This window comes from Brugia malayi, assembly GCF_000002995.4.
Source record: "Brugia malayi strain FR3 genome assembly, contig: Bm_v4_Chr1_scaffold_001, whole genome shotgun sequence".
In the NCBI taxonomy this organism is placed as follows: Eukaryota; Metazoa; Nematoda; class Chromadorea; order Rhabditida; family Onchocercidae; genus Brugia; species Brugia malayi.
In genome coordinates, this window is record NW_025062475.1 from 4,587,877 (window position 1) to 4,608,099 (window position 20,223).

A 20,223-nucleotide genomic window follows, 5' to 3' on the forward strand; every position below is an offset into this window, starting at 1 on the left:
TTTTCATTTGTTTACTAAATTGAAATCTGCTCAATGAACAAAAAGTATCATTTTCAGCGATCACAATATCAAAACACTCTGTGAAGCCGCGAATACATTATCAATAAAATTTTGGTATTCAATGTGATGAAAAAGCTTAAACATGAATGAAATGAAAATGTTATCTGCTTTTATACCGAATTTTTTTTATCGGAATAATTTCCGTATGACATTTTTGAATTTGAGATTCAAACATTTCTTGCTATACCATATTTATTAATTTCTAATGTTCGCTACCGGAATTCTTGATTGCAAAAACTGTAATATCAGTTCATTAAAATTACACAAGTCTTCAATTTCGTTAAATGATTTTCGTTTCAAGAGTCTGTGAAGGTTTTGTCGCTATTCGGGAATTTCCGACTGTCATTTTGCTTAATGCTTCCACGAATTCAGTCTTTCTATTTCCAAATGATAAGAACACATAGATGATGAATATTCAAGCTTTCATGGAATAGATAGGTTTAATTACCTAAATTTAAAATTTTTATTTACACTAATCAGAAACTAAAAACTGTTGAATTATTCCAGTGAAACGTTTAAAAAATTTTTGTTTAAAAGTTTGCAGTGTGGAAATGTTCTGAAGCCATAAGTTACTACAATCAAAGATTGCAATAAAAAGTTGCAATTGTATGGAGGGTTTTGATTTGTTTAATTAATAATATTGGGAGAGGCGTTTGATCGCAGGGAGATTGGTTGGATGTAAATGTAAATGCGTGAGGTAACAGAAATATAATCCAAGTTCTTTATTAGCAGAAGTAATAGGACAAAACGTTGATAGAGAACAATTGAAATTGGAATCGTCGGTCCTTGGCGATAAATTACACATATCCCAATCTTTTAACAAGGGTGATCCTTATATAGCAATTATCTTATATTATATATGTTAAAATATGGGATTAGTTTATAATTAGACATTTTTATACAAATGATGATAGTAAGTAACTTTAACAATAGGTTTAAAAATGCATATCACGATGAATTAAATGGATATCACGAAAGAAAGTACAATGGTTTGTCCAGACATTATGATAAGTGGCTACTATGAGTTGCAATAGACATTACATGATAGATGCTCATAGTATATGAATTGATATAAGATCAAAAGTTAATTGAATTGTAAAGACATCAATGGATTGCTATATTAAGTATTGTTAACATTTATTTAGTGCTTTGCGATGTTTAAATCCACGACAGAGGTCCAGTTCGTAACCTTTTGCCATTTAGTTCAGTTTTAATTCCTGTGAGGTCTAATAATCAAATGGTTCTACCAATAAATTTCTTAAATATTATGAAGTGAAAATAACCAAAATATACCGAAAAAATTTTTTTAAAGCTTCAAACATAACTACGACAGTGAATTTCAAGCATAACTACGCAATGAAACAAAGTGAAATAATGCATAAACTAATTAACTTTGATTGGAAAAAAAAACTACGGAAATACAGATATTTATTATGTAAAATATGTTTTTTCTTTTAATTCTTTTTCTAAAAAAAAAAAAATATTTTTGTGAATTTAGCTATCAGATTCGCTTACCTATAATATTTTTTTGTATCATACAAAAAATATCCTTTTCTGAACTGTAAAGAGCATATCATCCCGCGTGTAAAAATAGATTGAATAAATTTTGAACTGATATTAAATAAGCAATTAAATTATGCAGATTAGAAAAATGAATGAGAAAATATCATCGTTAGTGAACTTTCTGCTTACTTTTAATAATTGTTGCCAGCTTATTTGATTATTATTTGATCTTATGATATTAGTTATGAGATCTAATATCTTCATTTCTCGAACTAAATTCAGATTCACGAGAATTTTTTCAGGACAGATAAATAAAAATCATTTTTTAAAAACAATTTCATTACGGATCGCATTTTGGTAACTCATAAGAATCTGAAAACTTCAGAAATAGTTTCAGTTTGCAATAAAATCTGTCATATTTGAAAACAAAGTAAATATGATTAGCGGAGGAAACACTTCAAATGCAACCGATAGCAAATATTCAAAAATTGTCCAATAACTCTGTTTAATTTTTGTTTTCTTTTCTCATAAATTATTAAAAAGGTTTATGTAAATTTTTGGAAAAAGCATCTCTCAAGACAAAATTGATCGTAACAAACTGACATTATTTGTGCATACACTGAAACATTCGTATTCGTTCTTCATTGGAAATAATTGATGCTATTTTTATGAGTACTACTATCAGTATTAATTAAAAAAACTGATCACAATAATCACTATACGACAAATAACAAATTCCTATTCAGCACAAATTATTCCAATGCCGGTTTTTGAGCCAGTAATTCTGTTTGTGAATATCTTTAGCAATTTGTCGTCATTCATTTAGCTCAGAAATTTCGCAAAATCGTATGAGCACCAACAAAAATAGCTAAAAATTTAATATGATTTAAATCTTTGTGTTATTTTAAGCTCTATCGAAAGTCTTATTAATTTGAAAATGAAATATTATATAAGGCACGACGTATGAGATAGAATATTATGGTAATTCGGGTATTTGCCATCTTTCGAAAAATCCAATTTCAATTTAGTAAACGATTGAAAATGTCAACAAAATGCACAAATAATTTTATTTATCTGTCATAAGTTATTAGTGGTGTACGCAGTGTTTTTTATATGACTATTACTTCAAATTATTCAAAAATTTCAAAATATTGTTTTCGTCAAAACATTTTTTTGATGATGCATAATGTCGCAGCATATATGCATTCTCCTTCAACTTCAAAATAGCTCACTGTCACAAATGATACCTTCCATAATCGTTTTTAATATTTTATACCAAATTATATGAAATTTTTTGACTCAAACCTACCTATCAACAATTAATGAAACTTTTTAAATTTTGCCTATTGAATCCAGTTTATTTCATTGCGGCTTACAAGATTCGAAACATTTTATCAGTAATTATGATAGTGAAGGTTAAAATTCAATTCAAAAGTTTTCTGATAAGCTTGAAATTTTGGTCTAACTGACTGTCGATATATAGTAAAAATAACTTAATTGAGATCTCCGATAATAAAGTCAAAGTGGAATAGGAACTTAAAACATTGATGTTTGAATTTTATCTATTCATTTATGTTTTCAGGAGTGATCGAAGGCTATCACTCATATTTGGGAATTTTGAAAAATGAGAAAAATCTTTCACTTTTTGCTACTTTCTACCCTTTGTTTATTTCCTATAGAAGGTACGTCGCTTAATACAACTTCTGCAATTAAATTTTGATTTTTTTCTTCCCATCTGATTAATTTAATCTTACTGATTTAACATAATTTAGGAGAAAAAAATGATGACAGTTACGATGAAACTTGCAAAAGTTTGGGTATTATGATGGATATTTCTAAGCCAATAACTGATTCAATAACAAAAAATTTTGCTACTTTCAAGAACAGCGATTTGTTATCTATGCGCAAGTTGGTTTATTTTATATTCAATTTCTTTGAAAATATGTACATTTTTTCAGTGAAAATAAACCATCAATTTACTATCAATTTTCTTATCATCAAATTATTTCATTAAAGTGTTTGCAAATACTTTCGAAAGAGTGCAAACGAAGTGTTGAATGAACGGATTAAACCTTTGGTCATCGTAAATGGTACAATAAGAAATGCAGCTAATCAGAAGATCTTTTCACTTTATAAACAGCAACTAAATACTATCTCTGCTAGCGACGATGAATTTAAAAATTTTTCAATGGTTAGTTTTTATTTTTGAAATTTACACACAAGAAATTCGACCAGAGTGATATTTTTGCTAAAATTTGCTTCTTTCTATTAAGATATGTTTGACAAAAACTTCTAATTTATAAAAAAATTAGAAGTTTAATTTTTCATCTTTTTTTAACTCAAAAAAAAAATTTATGAAAAAAAATTAGAAGTTTAATTTTTTTAAATCAAAAAAAAAGCAGTTTTTACTTTGTTTTCTTTCAGAAAATCTCAGATATTTGAATACTATGCTTACCGCTTAAAAAATTCAAAAAAAAAAAGATAAATTAAAGTGAATTACAGACTTAGCATATTTCAGCTTCAAAAATGGCATGCTGAAAATGGTTTATTATTTGATGATTATAATGATCTCACACCACTAAAACGTAGACTATCTGGCCCAATGTATTTGAGGATTGCACCATTTGGCAATAGTATGATAATTGATCATGAACTATCACTTTGTAAGTAATTTTAATAAATTTTGATATTACCTATTGAAATAATCTTACAATTATTAATCTCAATTCAATCTAATTAAAACCATATCAAATAAAATATGAATTTTGTCCGGATTGTTTCAGATTCAGGTAGTAAATTAAGCAATGGTCATCCTCGAAGTGCTATAATTTTTCCAAAAATGCCTCATGCATCTATTAGCATGAAAGTTTTTGCTGGCAGGTAAGTTGCATATTGTGCTAAGGTGAGCTTAAATTTTCTTTTGTATCCTTCATTATCTCTGCATAATAGTGGTAGTAGGAGTAATAGTAAAACAGATGATTTATCAAAGAGATTTATTTGCTGCTTTCTAAATTATATTATGATAAAGTTAGAAAAGAATCGAATCATCGTCATACGTCAGTTTCAGAATGCCACGTTTACACGTTGCTATTTGCGTAGGTGTCACTGTTCTCTGCATTTGTCTTAATTATTACTAATTAATACTAGTAAAATTAGCATCTTTTTCGGAATTAGTACGACGATATGGCTCTCTGTTTGAAACTGTTTGATAAATATGACTTAATGCAATGATTTGATTGAATACTGGCAAATAATAAACAAAAATAGTTCTCGATTAGTAATTATGTATTATTCAATTAATTCTGTATTGCTTCAGAGCTCATGTATATTCAAGACAGTGGCTAAAAGTAATGGTAATATTCATTGTTTATTTTTATATTTTTTTTTTTTTAATTTTAAAAGCATTTTCTTAATTTTCGAAATGTTATTTGTTTACAATTTAATTAATATTATAATTTTGTTTAAAATGGTTTTTTTTTTCTTCTGGAGAATAGATTAACTATAATTAATTATATAACCAAACAAAAAAAAGAGTAAAAACTGTAATTTTCAGCGTGAACCAAAATTAATTGTTGCTTTTCAAAACAATGCTTTGTCACTATCAGACATAATGACGACAGTAGACACCAAAATCTCTCCATTACTAAAAGACCGTTCCGTACCGATTTGCTATGCTTTGCAAGTTGAAAGTGAAATACGGTACGTTAGTTATAATATTAAATATTAGATGTATCGAAAAGGGTGACAAATTTTATAGCAATTCATGCTGGTGGGGGACAGATCAAATTTTAACGATGACATCACAAAATACCGCAAATGTGTTTTATACATTTTTTTTCAGCTTCAAACGTCTGTCTTCCTTTGTGGTGTTTCACGGGAGCAACGTTGAAGCGTCAGTGTTTGTCGAAGAGACAGCTAATGAAGAAGAGCTGAGACAAAAGCTTTTAGAATGGAAGGTTTGATCCTATTTTTTACATTCTTATTGTTTGTTTAATTCAATTTAAGTTAATCAAAATAAACTGATTATAACTGAAATTCAAGCTGAAATTCAGCAAAATGATTGTTACACTTATGATTGATTAGTTTCTTAACTACAAGCTAATTTATAAATTTTAATTTTAACTTTTTTCCAACTCATTATTGAAGCAGTTTAGTATATTTCATTTGACCATTTTCTTTTGCAGAATGGATTAAAATTCCTCGAAAGCCATCACATAGTCGCTTTCCGTCTTCATAAAGTTAATGTTGAGCCAGAGAATAGTGAGAAGATATTCAGGTACGGCAAGTTCACCTTTTGTAGTTTCTTTAGATGTCTACTTGTCTTCAGATGTCATAATTTCATTTTCAGTGAAATATTTGGCATCGAACTGAGTACCTTACGCTTACCAATGTCTGATAGATATGAAACTGGTTCAATTTACTTCAATTCGCACTCAAAGGCTGAGAAACTTCTAGGCCCTACGTATGCAATTGTTGGTTTCAAAAAAATTTAACATTATCAATGAATCTATACAAATGATGTAAAATTCTTATTCAGTGAAAGATTTCTCACTTGTTGATAAAATAGTATTTATTTCCATCTAACAGTTCCGCAAAATCATTGAGAATTGTTTAAAAAAATCAGTCGAATAGTTTAGCGTACACTGAGTTTCATCCAAAACAGCTCGATATTCCCGCATTGAGGAAGAAAAGGCTATAACGAGAGGAGAAGGAGAACGGAACAGGTGAAAAGCTAGCTGGAAGAAGTAAATGTGTGGATGATAGTTCCGCTCAGAAATAATCAAACAACCATCTCTTAAGATAGATTAAGGGAAGCAATGTTTCTCGAAGAGAGGCTGAAAGAGTTGATCTAAGTAAATCTCAGCATCATTTTCCATCCGATTGGTTAACCGCGGTCAACAAACCACTGAACTATTACAATTGAAAAAAAAAACATATCAAAAATATGTTCAGATTGACTATCACATCAGAATCGTACGAGTAGTGAACTGTCCTAAACATCATTTTCTCAATTGTCACGGAAACTCAATCAAAATATTTTTGATGATGCGTAACTGTCGCAACAGGACAGTCCTCTCCTTCAACTTTAAAATAACTCAGTATGATAATTGCTTTCAATATTTAGATGCCAAATTATATGAAATTTTTTGACTCGAACTTACCTATCAATAATCGATGAAACTCTCCGAATTTTGCTTATCGCATCCAATGGTTGCAATAATACTTACTTCATTCCGACTCTAAAGAATCGATGAAATTCCCTGTGAAAGTAAAAATTCGTCTAAAAATTCTGTTGATAGGAATCGAAATTTTTGATCCACTAGCTGTTGAAATTGATTAAAAAGGAAATTAATTGAGGTTTTTTATAATGAAGTCAAAGTAAATGAAGAAATAATTAAAATACAAACAATTATATCGTTATTTTAATTTTATCCATTCATCTGTGTTTCCAGGGGTCATCGAAGGCTATCGCTCATATATGCGAATCCTTTGAAATGATCCCTCATGTTCGGTGATCTTTGCACATCAGAAAAATTTTTTATACGCTGCTACTTTTGCTACGCTTTATTTTCTGCAGTCAGATATACTTCGCTTAAAATAACATAAAGAATTAAATCATATAAAATTTCTAGCTATTTTTGTTAGTGCTCATACGATTTTGCGAAATTTCTGAGCTAAATGAATGACGACAAATTGCTAAAGATATTCACAAACAGAATTACTGGCTCAAAAACCGGCATTGGAATAATTTGTGCTGAATAGGAATTTGTTATTTGTCGTATAGTGATTATTGTGATCAGTTTTTTTAATTAATACTGATAGTAGTACTCATAAAAATAGCATCAATTATTTCCAATGAAGAACGAATACGAATGTTTCAGTGTATGCACAAATAATGTCAGTTTGTTACGATCAATTTTGTCTTGAGAGATGCTTTTTCCAAAAATTTACATAAACCTTTTTAATAATTTATGAGAAAAGAAAACAAAAATTAAACAGAGTTATTGGACAATTTTTGAATATTTGCTATCGGTTGCATTTGAAGTGTTTCCTCCGCTAATCATATTTACTTTGTTTTCAAATATGACAGATTTTATTGCAAACTGAAACTATTTCTGAAGTTTTCAGATTCTTATGAGTTACCAAAATGCGATCCGTAATGAAATTGTTTTTAAAAAATGATTTTTATTTATCTGTCCTGAAAAAATTCTCGTGAATCTGAATTTAGTTCGAGAAATGAAGATATTAGATCTCATAACTAATATCATAAGATCAAATAATAATCAAATAAGCTGGCAACAATTATTAAAAGTAAGCAGAAAGTTCACTAACGATTTTTGCAAACTTTTGCAAGTTTCATCGTAACTGTCATCATTTTTTTCTCCTAAATTATGTTAAATCAGTAAGATTAAATTAATCAGATGGGAAGAAAAAAATCAAAATTTAATTGCAGAAGTTGTATTAAGCAACGTACCTTCTATAGGAAATAAACAAAGGGTAGAAAGTAGCAAAAAGTGAAAGATTTTTCTCATTTTTCAAAATTCCCAAATATGAGTGATAGCCTTCGATCACTCCTGAAAACATAAATGAATAGATAAAATTCAAACATCAATGTTTTAAGTTCCTATTCCACTTTGACTTTATTATCGGAGATCTCAATTAAGTTATTTTTACTATATATCGACAGTCAGTTAGACCAAAATTTCAAGCTTATCAGAAAACTTTTGAATTGAATTTTAACCTTCACTATCATAATTACTGATAAATTGTTTCGAATCTTGTAAGCCGCAATGAAATAAACTGGATTCAATAGGCAAAATTTAAAAAGTTTCATTAATTGTTGATAGGTAGGTTTGAGTCAAAAAATTTCATATAATTTGGTATAAAATATTAAAAACGATTATGGAAGGTATCATTTGTGACAGTGAGCTATTTTGAAGTTGAAGGAGAATGCATATATGCTGCGACATTATGCATCATCAAAAAAATGTTTTGACGAAAACAATATTTTGAAATTTTTGAATAATTTGAAGTAATAGTCATATAAAAAACACTGCGTACACCACTAATAACTTATGACAGATAAATAAAATTATTTGTGCATTTTGTTGACATTTTCAATCGTTTACTAAATTGAAATTGGATTTTTCGAAAGATGGCAAATACCCGAATTACCATAATATTCTATCTCATACGTCGTGCCTTATATAATATTTCATTTTCAAATTAATAAGACTTTCGATAGAGCTTAAAATAACACAAAGATTTAAATCATATTAAATTTTTAGCTATTTTTGTTGGTGCTCATACGATTTTGCGAAATTTCTGAGCTAAATGAATGACGACAAATTGCTAAAGATATTCACAAACAGAATTACTGGCTCAAAAACCGGCATTGGAATAATTTGTGCTGAATAGGAATTTGTTATTTGTCGTATAGTGATTATTGTGATCAGTTTTTTTAATTAATACTGATAGTAGTACTCATAAAAATAGCATCAATTATTTCCAATGAAGAACGAATACGAATGTTTCAGTGTATGCACAAATAATGTCAGTTTGTTACGATCAATTTTGTCTTGAGAGATGCTTTTTCCAAAAATTTACATAAACCTTTTTAATAATTTATGAGAAAAGAAAACAAAAATTAAACAGAGTTATTGGACAATTTTTGAATATTTGCTATCGGTTGCATTTGAAGTGTTTCCTCCGCTAATCATATTTACTTTGTTTTCAAATATGACAGATTTTATTGCAAACTGAAACTATTTCTGAAGTTTTCAGATTCTTATGAGTTACCAAAATGCGATCCGTAATGAAATTGTTTTTAAAAAATGATTTTTATTTATCTGTCCTGAAAAAATTCTCGTGAATCTGAATTTAGTTCGAGAAATGAAGATATTAGATCTCATAACTAATATCATAAGATCAAATAATAATCAAATAAGCTGGCAACAATTATTAAAAGTAAGCAGAAAGTTCACTAACGATGATATTTTCTCATTCATTTTTCTAATCTGCATAATTTAATTGCTTATTTAATATCAGTTCAAAATTTATTCAATCTATTTTTACACGCGGGATGATATGCTCTTTACAGTTCAGAAAAGGATATTTTTTGTATGATACAAAAAAATATTATAGGTAAGCGAATCTGATAGCTAAATTCACAAAAATATTTTTTTTTTTTTAGAAAAAGAATTAAAAGAAAAAACATATTTTACATAATAAATATCTGTATTTCCGTAGTTTTTTTTTCCAATCAAAGTTAATTAGTTTATGCATTATTTCACTTTGTTTCATTGCGTAGTTATGCTTGAAATTCACTGTCGTAGTTATGTTTGAAGCTTTAAAAAAATTTTTTCGGTATATTTTGGTTATTTTCACTTCATAATATTTAAGAAATTTATTGGTAGAACCATTTGATTATTAGACCTCACAGGAATTAAAACTGAACTAAATGGCAAAAGGTTACGAACTGGACCTCTGTCGTGGATTTAAACATCGCAAAGCACTAAATAAATGTTAACAATACTTAATATAGCAATCCATTGATGTCTTTACAATTCAATTAACTTTTGATCTTATATCAATTCATATACTATGAGCATCTATCATGTAATGTCTATTGCAACTCATAGTAGCCACTTATCATAATGTCTGGACAAACCATTGTACTTTCTTTCGTGATATCCATTTAATTCATCGTGATATGCATTTTTAAACCTATTGTTAAAGTTACTTACTGTCATCATTTGTATAAAAATGTCTAATTATAAACTAATCCCATATTTTAACATATATAATATAAGATAATTGCTATATAAGGATCACCCTTGTTAAAAGATTGGGATATGTGTAATTTATCGCCAAGGACCGACGATTCCAATTTCAATTGTTCTCTATCAACGTTTTGTCCTATTACTTCTGCTAATAAAGAACTTGGATTATATTTCTGTTACCTCACGCATTTACATTCACATCCAACCAATCTCCCTGCGATCAAACACCTCTCCCAATATTATTAATTAAACAAATCGAAACTTTCCACGACAACCACTCAGATAGATTCACCGTTTTAGAAAGCTGTTCGATTAAGTCTGAGCAATTCAGTAATTCCATTTAGTTATACTTATTATCACGGAATTGGTTACAAATTGCTAATATTAATTTACTATTAGCAAAGAAAATACTTCAATTGTCATTGCTTGAGTAAGTAACAATGAAATTGCATTATAATTACATGTAATAATTATTTTAGTACAAAATATCATTTATTCAATGTATTCTGAACATACAAATAGTTTTTGTAACATTCAAAATTGAAAACAAAATTTTTAAGGATGAAAATTTACAAATAGTTCTCAATGTTCTCTTTATCCATCCATCAAAATTTGCACAGTTTGTTCTACAAGATTTGCAAAATCAGGCGGTCTTCTCACAAGTCCTTTCCGGATCCGTTCTTGATAATCACGCATGCTGCCATCAATACCATTCATATTACAATTGTGCTCTGTACAAGCACATAATCGTGTAATATCACGAGTAGTACTACGTTCAACGCATGCTCCTTCCTGAAATACTCATTTTCTTAAAATAGAAAATTTTAATATTTATAAATTTGATTTTTCCAACTTCTTTCTGATTTAGTTCTACGACAAAGGCAAATAACTTACTTCGCATAAATAACTGACAGTAACTGGTAGCATACTACCAAGTATGGGATGTGTTCCAACTATAAAACGATATTCATCTTCACAACCACCAAATTCCACGGTTTCTCCGGTTTTTTTGTCTAAAATGATAATTTTTTAAAATGAACAATAATATTTTGAAACATCAATTCTTCGCATCTTATCAAAATCGTTCAATCATTCAGTGTCGATGAAACTGGGCATCTCTAACAAACAAAACTATAGTTGTTTTTTTTTTTTCACTTTGTTAATTTTTGTGCTTCATTTTTATCTACACAATTTCTTCCTTCAAAAGGGAATTAATTTTAAATGCGAAAACTCATGAAAGTGTGTAACATCACAAATCAAACAAAATTAAAAATGTCTCTATTTCAGTGATTTGACAATATGATGATAAGATGTCTTCTCATAAAATAAAATGCATTTAACAATGTATTTTTAGAATAAACATTATAACAACATTAATGCAAACAGTAAAATATTATTAAATAAGAAAAATTAGAAATACATATATGACTTACTAATAAATTCAGCACTGTAACAACACGCATTACCAAACATACAATCATCCATAAAACGTTTTGTTGTTTTGCCATTTTTCTTTTGATACGTATAACACGTTAATGACGTACTAATAAACGGTTTTGGAATATCCACAGTTATTCCAAGATGTATTGAGCAAATAAGCCAGAAAACTAAAATTTATTCAGACAATTATAAATATATATTTCATCTTTTTGTATTGCATAAATATATATATATATATAAAGTTTTTCGATGTATATAGATGACTGATCACTATGTTTACACAATATTTACAAAACTTTACAACCTAGTAGTATTGAAAAATAATATTTCTACTTTGGAAAATTAAAACAATTCTGAATTAATTGCAAGTTTCTACAGTTCATATAGAAATATAAGAAACTTACTAATAGTTAGGATAAATCTAACCATTGCCAGTCAAATCATTAGCCACAAATATTAATGAATTATTGGTAGAACTGAATTTTTCTGATATACTTTGATCTGCTAATGTGTTCTGTTATTTTTAAAGTAACAATGATCTAATAATATCAGTATAATATTTATGCAAAATATTAGTTTTATCTATGAAATAACAGCAAGGGAAATTGTCGATTAATTCAAAATCAGTAAACTAATTAACGAATCTGACAAGATAATTGGCAAAATTGAGAATAAAAAATCAGTTGATGAAAAATTGAAAACAAAAAATCAATTGATTAATAAATTATCAGGACAATAAATAATTTTGAATAAATTATTAAAGAAAAAAAAAACTGAAGTACTTAATTGGAAGTGAAACATGTGGTGATTGAAAATTCAAAAACGAAATAATATATAAAAACGGCAAAAAATAAAAAATAATGAATAGCGTATCTTTATTTATTTATTTTTTGTTTCCGTATAAAATAATATAATTTGCTAGTAAAGCCGAAAAATATAATTAACTGCATATAGGAATATTCAGGAGGTCAAATAACGGATGAATAATTCTGAAGGTCATCGAGCAGAACGGATAAATGTGTATTGCAGATGCGCTGCGATCCACAGGAAAATAAATATGATTAGCCAGTCGTTAAACGAAACGCTGAAGTTCAAGCAAGGATCAAAGTGCAACTCCGACTGAAAAGTTGTGTAACTAAGTAACACATGCAGTTAGCAAAACATCAAAAGAAGCCGACCTGGAGATAAGATTCACTGTCACACGTGGAGAAGAACCAAAATTTTTAAATGAGTGCATCAGTGAAAAGATTTCGGTTTTGACAGATTCCACTGGGTACATTCGACAATTCCATAGTTCAGAAACACAAGGAACAATTCTGCAGAAGATCGATAGTGATGCCAAATTATGATAACTTAGTCAACATTCATTTGTTAGTATAATTTAATATTTGTTTTATGTTCAATTCGTTTCTATCATTGCGATTGAATGATATCGTACAAAATGAGTTAAAGCTATCTATTTTCTACGTTGTGTTGTTACTACAGCAGTAGATATTATTAAGTCCTTCCGCATCAGTTTGCCAAAATTCCTTTATTTCCAATCATTGTCACTGAATAATACCCATCAGTGATAATTAGTGACGGCTATGTAGAAATAAAAATTGCATTAAATCCACAGAACTAAAGATTGTCTCATTTAAACATTCCTTAGGCAAATGTTCTTCATCTTAGGTAGACAATCATTTATATTATAATTATATTCCATGTAGTTTGGTTTTATTTGCATTATTAATCATTTGCATTTTCATAGCTTATTAAGAATACCTGTTGAAATTTGTCCCCCATTAGATTATCAATTAGATTATTATTATTAGCTTTTTATTTAATTGACCTCTTTTATTGTTTGTCGGTTCCTTACTAACTGTAAATTATATTCGAATCTGACAAGGTTAACAGGTTTTCGTTTAGCTGATGACCTCTTTTATTTTGTCACTCATTTACCCAAATCTGATTGTGGATGAGGTTAACAGTACTTTATATAGCTGACCTTCTTTCTTTGTGGCATTGTAAATCATGCATCTTGTTGTATCAGTTAACGACATTTTTATTTCAATAAATTAAAGATAGATCAAACGTCGATTTCTCTGCAAAGTATTAACTATTCGGCTCTACAATCTATTTGAACACTATTTTACGACAAACGTTTCCATGAGAACTTAAATAATACGAAATCAAATTACAGATCATCAAAGAAATGATCGAAAGCCTTGATTATTATGCTAGTACGCTCGAAACAATTATTCAAAAATGGTCAGATCTCATGCAGAATACAGCAATCACAACAACGAAGAGAGATAAGGAAAGGAAATACTGCCAGATTGTTACCTAAATAACTCCTTATATGGTAAGTATTAACTCATAACAAGACGTATGATTTACAATGTTGGAAAGGAGGTTAGCTAAGTAAAGTGTCATCAACAGTCAGATCTTGGTAATGAGTTGGCAAGTCACAAAAGAGTTTAGCTAAACGAAAAACTATTAAATTCGAATATAATTTACAGTTAGTAAAGAACCGACAAACAACAAGGTCAACTAAATAAAAAGCTGATATTGTTAATCTGCCCAGTGCCAAGAAACCTTACATAGTGCCCAATGCAAAAATCATTCGAGTGAAATTTATTCGAAACTTTCATGTTTTATGCATTTCATAAAAGCAACACTTCCAACTTTTTAACTGCATCTTCTCCTTTCACTGCTGAATAAACTATAACTGCTGTTTCTGTACCTGCTTTGTTAGCAAAAACTGATCTCACTAACCTTCCTCTAGCTAAATTATTATTATTGCCACATCTTCTATAACCGAATCATTAAAGATATCCTGAAATATTATGGATAAAGCATTCAACAGATTGTTTCCGTCTATACATATTAAATATATATGCTAACATATAGCACTGTCATAATCGATGCTAAACCAGTCATAACAAAAATTAATGCATTTTAATCTTTTCAGTATTACAATTAAAACAAGCAGTGATGTAATGACTGAGGCATTGTATTAAAAGAGATTATTCGATAACGCTGTAGTTTAATTCCTTCAAATGATATGCCACCAAAAATCATTGCAACAATATAACAAATTTGTCAATTCTTATAAATGCAATTTTGCAAGCCATATTAAACATAATAATTTTATGATTATGATGGCACGCTATCCTGTTTATTTATTATTTGCTAAATTATCTCATCAATACTTTTCAGAGCAATAACTGAATGCAAGTACTAATTCAATAAACTTTATCGATAAGCCAAGTATCTCAGTAATTATCCAAAAAATTGCACTCGGACCCCTATTGTGATAGCCATTCCTGATAGAGTTCTAAAGTCAACCGTTCCTGAAATCACCGTTGCAAACGTTTGGATATGAGCGATTATATTGTCATTATGATTAGATTCTACGTTAATTAGCATTTGTATCCCATTAAAGTTGATAAACTTTAACTGAACGTGTAAAAAATTTCAGTTACAGTTACCTAAATGATTGCAAATGTAATATGAAATACCTTTACGTATGGAAATAAATCTAATAATTCACTATTTTTACAATCATATTGTCCACTACTTTTTATTACAATTTATAGCTAATAAGTTATATATATATAAAGTCCGGCACTTATTAGAGTATACAGGTCACCTAAAATTAGTAGAATGATCTATGGTTTACTAACGAGAAATACGATAATAATTCCTAACTTTATGTTTCAAATTATTAAATGTTTAAAACATATGAAAAAGCGTCGATGTTTTTAAAAGATATTAAATAGATGGCTTTTTCTTACTTGATAAATTTCCTAAATATTTGTATCCAAAACAATTTAAAAGCAGCAGAGCACAAAAAATGTTAATAATGTTTAAAAAAATAACCATTTGCCTTTCTCTTCTAAGAATCTTTCGAAATTTTGAATAGAATTTGTCAAAACTGAAATTTTATTCCACACACATTTATTCTTTCGGTTTGTTCACTTTTACAACTGTCTAATCCGCTATTTAACTTTAATAAAAACTATATTACATTTCTCGATTTTTTCTAAGTGTTTTGTTAAGATGGATGCCTTGAATGGTTTATTGACTAAAATTACTTTTAATTTTTCTTGTTGTGGTTTGTTTTATGGCCAATGTTCTGAGATTTGTGGTGCCAATCACAGTTTTATGCCCATTGCTTTGGAGTTGACTTCTTTGGAGTGTTGGAAAGCTTGGTCTTTAGGATATTTATTGGGTTAAATTTTTCCGATCGGTTTCAGCTAACTTATTTCAATTATACCCTACTTTCAGTTAATGTATTGCAATAATCTCCAATTTGTGCAAGTTTATCGAAGTTTTAATTCACGAATTTTAAAGTTGGGAATTAATTAAAATCACGCTAATTATGCGGTTAAGTAAGTATAAGCACTGAACTGTATTTTTCACAAATGAATTATGCATATATGTCAATGAAGAAATGTTAGAATACAATTTATTATTTCAAAAGATAAAAGTACTTGAGGAAGTGCAAAACTACACGTAATATAAGAACAATTATAATAGAAATAACTAAGACGCTGAAATTTTGTATTACGTATTACGTGATAAAGGTGATAAAGAAACGTGAAGGCTTACTATGTTCAAATCATTAAATGCATGATTAATTCATTCCAAAAATAACTAAGTAATGAATGTTACGCAAAGTGAGACATTAATAATTTCAAAAGCGCAGTTGCACAACAAGATGGAACAGAGATCTGATTAATTGCTTATCAAATTATTGATTTGCGATATTATCTGTTCAAAATTCGAGTCTTTGGATTGATTTTTTTTTTTTTTTTGAAATTTATAAATTTTGAAAATTCTCTCTAAAATTTGAAATCTAAATGCAGTGGTTTTTATCACCTACTTTCATCTAGTCATCACTTATAAACTTTTAATTTACTTAGAGTATTCACACATATATATGTCTTTCTTCTTTTACATTTTCATATGCATTTATATGTGCGTATGTGTGCGTATTTCTTCTCCTTTAATACAAGAATAACTAGGTAATGAAGAATTTTCTTTTAAAGATATGGGAATAGTTCGTTTTTCTGAAAAAAAATTTGAAAGAATGAATGTAAAGATATGAAAATTTTACATCAAAAAATAAGAAAAAAAGGAAATAGGAGGAATTTCAATTTAAAAATGTTATTATTACATTAACGAACGACTCAGCTTAAGTATATCTAATGTATAAATGGCACTTGTTTTAGTTATGTTTTCTCAAAGGCCATTGCTGCCAAATTAGTTTTCTAAATTCCTATTGTTTCATCGTCTCCAGTTTGCAGCATTATCAACTATTGCTTTGAACGATTTATTTCATGCAATTTTCAAGAGAGCGATGTCGGGTGGATATCTCGGAGAATTCGGTGTGAATGTTAAGGGTAAACTTTAATGTTCGAAATTTCGCATCTCTAATAATCCGTAAGGCTTAAAATTCTTTCAGATGATTTAGTTCTACTATTATTTTTTCGATGCTTGTGACCGCATGTGAATCGTTTTAGCATTAAGCGTTGCAGAAATTTATCAATATTACATATCTTGTTTCAGTTTTTGAGAATTTTTGGTGTTGTATATTATATATCAGATTTTAGACGAATACACCAACTTCATTCTGTTTCAGATTTACGAAAACCGTACTATAATAAAGAAGAACCGTTCCTATTGGAAGAAAATTTACCATCAAGAAATCCGTTTGAACTTTTTGATATATGGTTCAAAAATGCTGCAGAAAATAAGGATGTGACATTTGAAGAAGTTAATGCTGTTTGCCTTTCAACTGTAAGTTGTTTTTCGATCATTTGCTTTTAATTTATAGAGTACTTTTTGATTGTCTGTCTTTTTCCAACCGTAAAATAAAACCGTTTTCTTTCATCTATGAAATATGTTTTGTATCGCTTTCATAACATTACTGGTAGGAAAATTAGCCAATTTTTTAGGTTTTTAATAATCAACCCAAGTCACGAATGGTTTTAATGAAAGAGTATGACAGAGAAGGTCTGTGCTTCTACACACACTATAATAGTGCCAAAGGAATACAAATCGATAAAAATCCTTATGCTTCCATGCTGTTTTACTGGCCTCATGTTGATCGACAAGTAAGCAATTTCGTTTATCCAGAAATTCCTTTCATTCTAGGAGCGGAGTAATTTGAAGGAATGCTCAGTATTAAAGCCAGATTGTTAGGACCATTAATAGTTTCTGGCCGGTGAGCTTTAGGCCAATAGGTAGCGTATTGAACAGTTTTAGTGTCTGCAGTTTATTTGTCTGTTGATAGTAATTGCTGTGTTGTTTAATTAAGTTTGCAGTGATTTGTATTTGTAAATTTGTAATAATTTGTAAAACACTAGATTCGAATGGAGGGAAAACTTGAGAAATTGCCTCTTGAAGCAGCAGAAGCTTATTGGTATCAACGGCCATTGAAAAGTCGCATTGGTTCAAAAGTCAGCGAACAAAGCAAGGTTATTTCAAATAGACAGGTTAGATCTCTTCTTTAAGACATTTCTTCGCCATTTGTAAATGTAGTGCCAATAGGAATGATGAAGCAAATATTTATCATTAAACTACAGATATATGTAAAGTTCCTAGGAAAATTTTCCTTTCCCATTGTGACAGTTAGATATTACTGGCTTGTGAACATCGAAATCCATTCGAAAAGAGATGAGATCAGCCCAAATAATTTAAATGCTGAATAACATATTTATCTTAAATGAGATAAGGGAATGAGTGAAAGCGGTTAATATTCAAGTGATATTCATTTCTGTTCCAAATTATCTTTTTCATTTGAGAATTAAATTAGTGACATATAATTTGAATGCTTCCCGTTCAAAACTTAATTTCGAAACTTTGAATGCGCTTTTAGTTTTTGTAGTATCTAGAAGACAGGAAAGAGAAGCTCGAAAAGCTTGTTGCTGAAGAAGGTGAAAAAACAGTCACTAGACCGGATGACTGGTAAGGATTTGTTTCATTATTTACTTCATTATCATAATTAGCCTAATTAGCTGCAGTTGTTTTTCTGCACTGTCTAGGAACTTAATGAAAAAGAAGTTTTTTTCGGTATAATTATAATCAACAAGGAAAGTTCATCGGTATAATCATAACTGATAAGGAATGACGAATGTTGCAGGGGTGGTTATAGATTGCGTCCAAACTATTTCGAATTTTGGCAAGGTCAGTCTGATCGAATACACGATCGTATTGCATTTGAAAAAAAAGAGAATGAAATGGAATGGTTAATTAAACGTCTTTCGCCGTGATAGCCATTCTCAAAGTGATCTTTATTAATCTAGCTGATTGTTAAATTCCTCCAAATATAACTTTCACTGCAAATGGCTGTTAGTATTTTTTTACTGAAGACTGTTAACAATACGCAAATCTGACAAATTAATATAAACTTTGAAGTTATAGCAGCTCCTATAACAGAAGCTCCCTGAAAAAGAAAAAGTAGAGTCTTCCTGTCTTGTTTAGTTTTTTTTTTTTCTTTTTCTATTCTTTAAGATCTGTAATATTAAAGTAGTAGTAAAATAAATCTTCGTAGAAATAATGAGGAAATAGAAATAATGAGGGAATGAATCTAATTAGGATAGAAATAAGCGAGTTTGAAATGTTGTGAAAAAGATAGAGAAGAGAAGCTATAAAGTTTTTATATTTATAGTAATAAAAATATATGGAGAAAATTTATTTTACTATTACTGTTGATTTACCTATTTGTTGTTTCTTAAGAAGATGGAGTATTAAAATAATATAATATTTGAGGAATTTGATCTTATTCATTGTCGTTCATTTTTCATATTTCCCTTTTATTTATTTTGTTTAATATTCGTTCGGATTGAATCTTGTAAAAATTATGTAGTAGTATTGTATGCTATTAATTTGTTACTTGGTTAATTATATTTTATTTAGCGGAAGTAATGCCTCTTTGGTGTTCTGTGATTGTATTGTATATTATTTTGATGCACACTTCTAACTTAATTTTTCTTTTTCCTATCAAAAAGTAAAAGATAGCAACAATTTTAGCAACAACTATAGCAATGTACTTATCCAAAAAAGCAACAACGTACTTATCCAAAAAAAAAAAGAAAAAAAAAAAACGTTATTTTAACAAATTGAAGACAAGCAGCTCAATTATGTGTTATTGACAATGAACAACTACAGTCTTCCCCGTGAGCTTTAAACGTCAGCTATGTTTTACTATCTTAATTTGACTTTTGAAGCAAATTAAGAAATTGGGAAGCTCCGTAAATTGATGCGTTGTGAGGGTACCAATTATTCATATCAACAAGTAAGGAGAAGAATAATATGGAAAAGAAGCAGTTCTCCATGTGCTCAGTCCTATCATTTTGTCACCATAGTTGTGAAATGTATGTTAAGGATTGGCTCAAAGATTGTATCTATCAATGCACAAAGATTTGAACTACAAAGTGGCTTTGCG

General features: G+C 28.9%; 3 protein-coding genes across 3 annotated transcripts; 2 read left to right on the top strand and 1 right to left on the bottom strand.

Annotated features, from left to right (window-relative positions):
• Positions 1-3,385: 3,385 nt before the first annotated feature.
• Bm10661 (Uncharacterized protein) lies at positions 3,386-6,056 on the top strand (the record flags this gene model as incomplete). The annotated part of the gene is made up of 9 exons (XM_043076546.1): positions 3,386-3,471; positions 3,580-3,754; positions 4,082-4,226; positions 4,347-4,443; positions 4,880-4,916; positions 5,117-5,262; positions 5,405-5,519; positions 5,748-5,839; positions 5,912-6,056. 9 exons carry the CDS (start codon positions 3,386-3,388, stop codon positions 6,054-6,056), a joined length of 1,038 nt encoding a protein of 345 aa, XP_042932480.1.
• Positions 6,057-10,940: 4,884 nt separating this feature from the next.
• On the bottom strand, positions 10,941-12,215 carry Bm10662 (Uncharacterized protein; the record flags this gene model as incomplete). Its single annotated transcript, XM_043076547.1, has 4 exons — positions 10,941-11,138; positions 11,241-11,359; positions 11,780-11,953; positions 12,191-12,215. 4 exons carry the CDS (start codon positions 12,213-12,215, stop codon positions 10,941-10,943), a joined length of 516 nt encoding a protein of 171 aa, XP_042932481.1.
• A 4,918-nt stretch (positions 12,216-17,133) lies between these two features.
• On the top strand, positions 17,134-19,048 carry Bm4511 (pyridoxamine 5-phosphate oxidase, putative; the record flags this gene model as incomplete). Its single annotated transcript, XM_001896725.1, has 6 exons — positions 17,134-17,176; positions 17,416-17,573; positions 17,732-17,890; positions 18,143-18,271; positions 18,664-18,743; positions 18,919-19,048. The coding sequence occupies 6 exons, from the start codon at positions 17,134-17,136 to the stop codon at positions 19,046-19,048; spliced, it is 699 nt and encodes a 232-aa protein (XP_001896760.1).
• Positions 19,049-20,223: the final 1,175 nt, after the last annotated feature.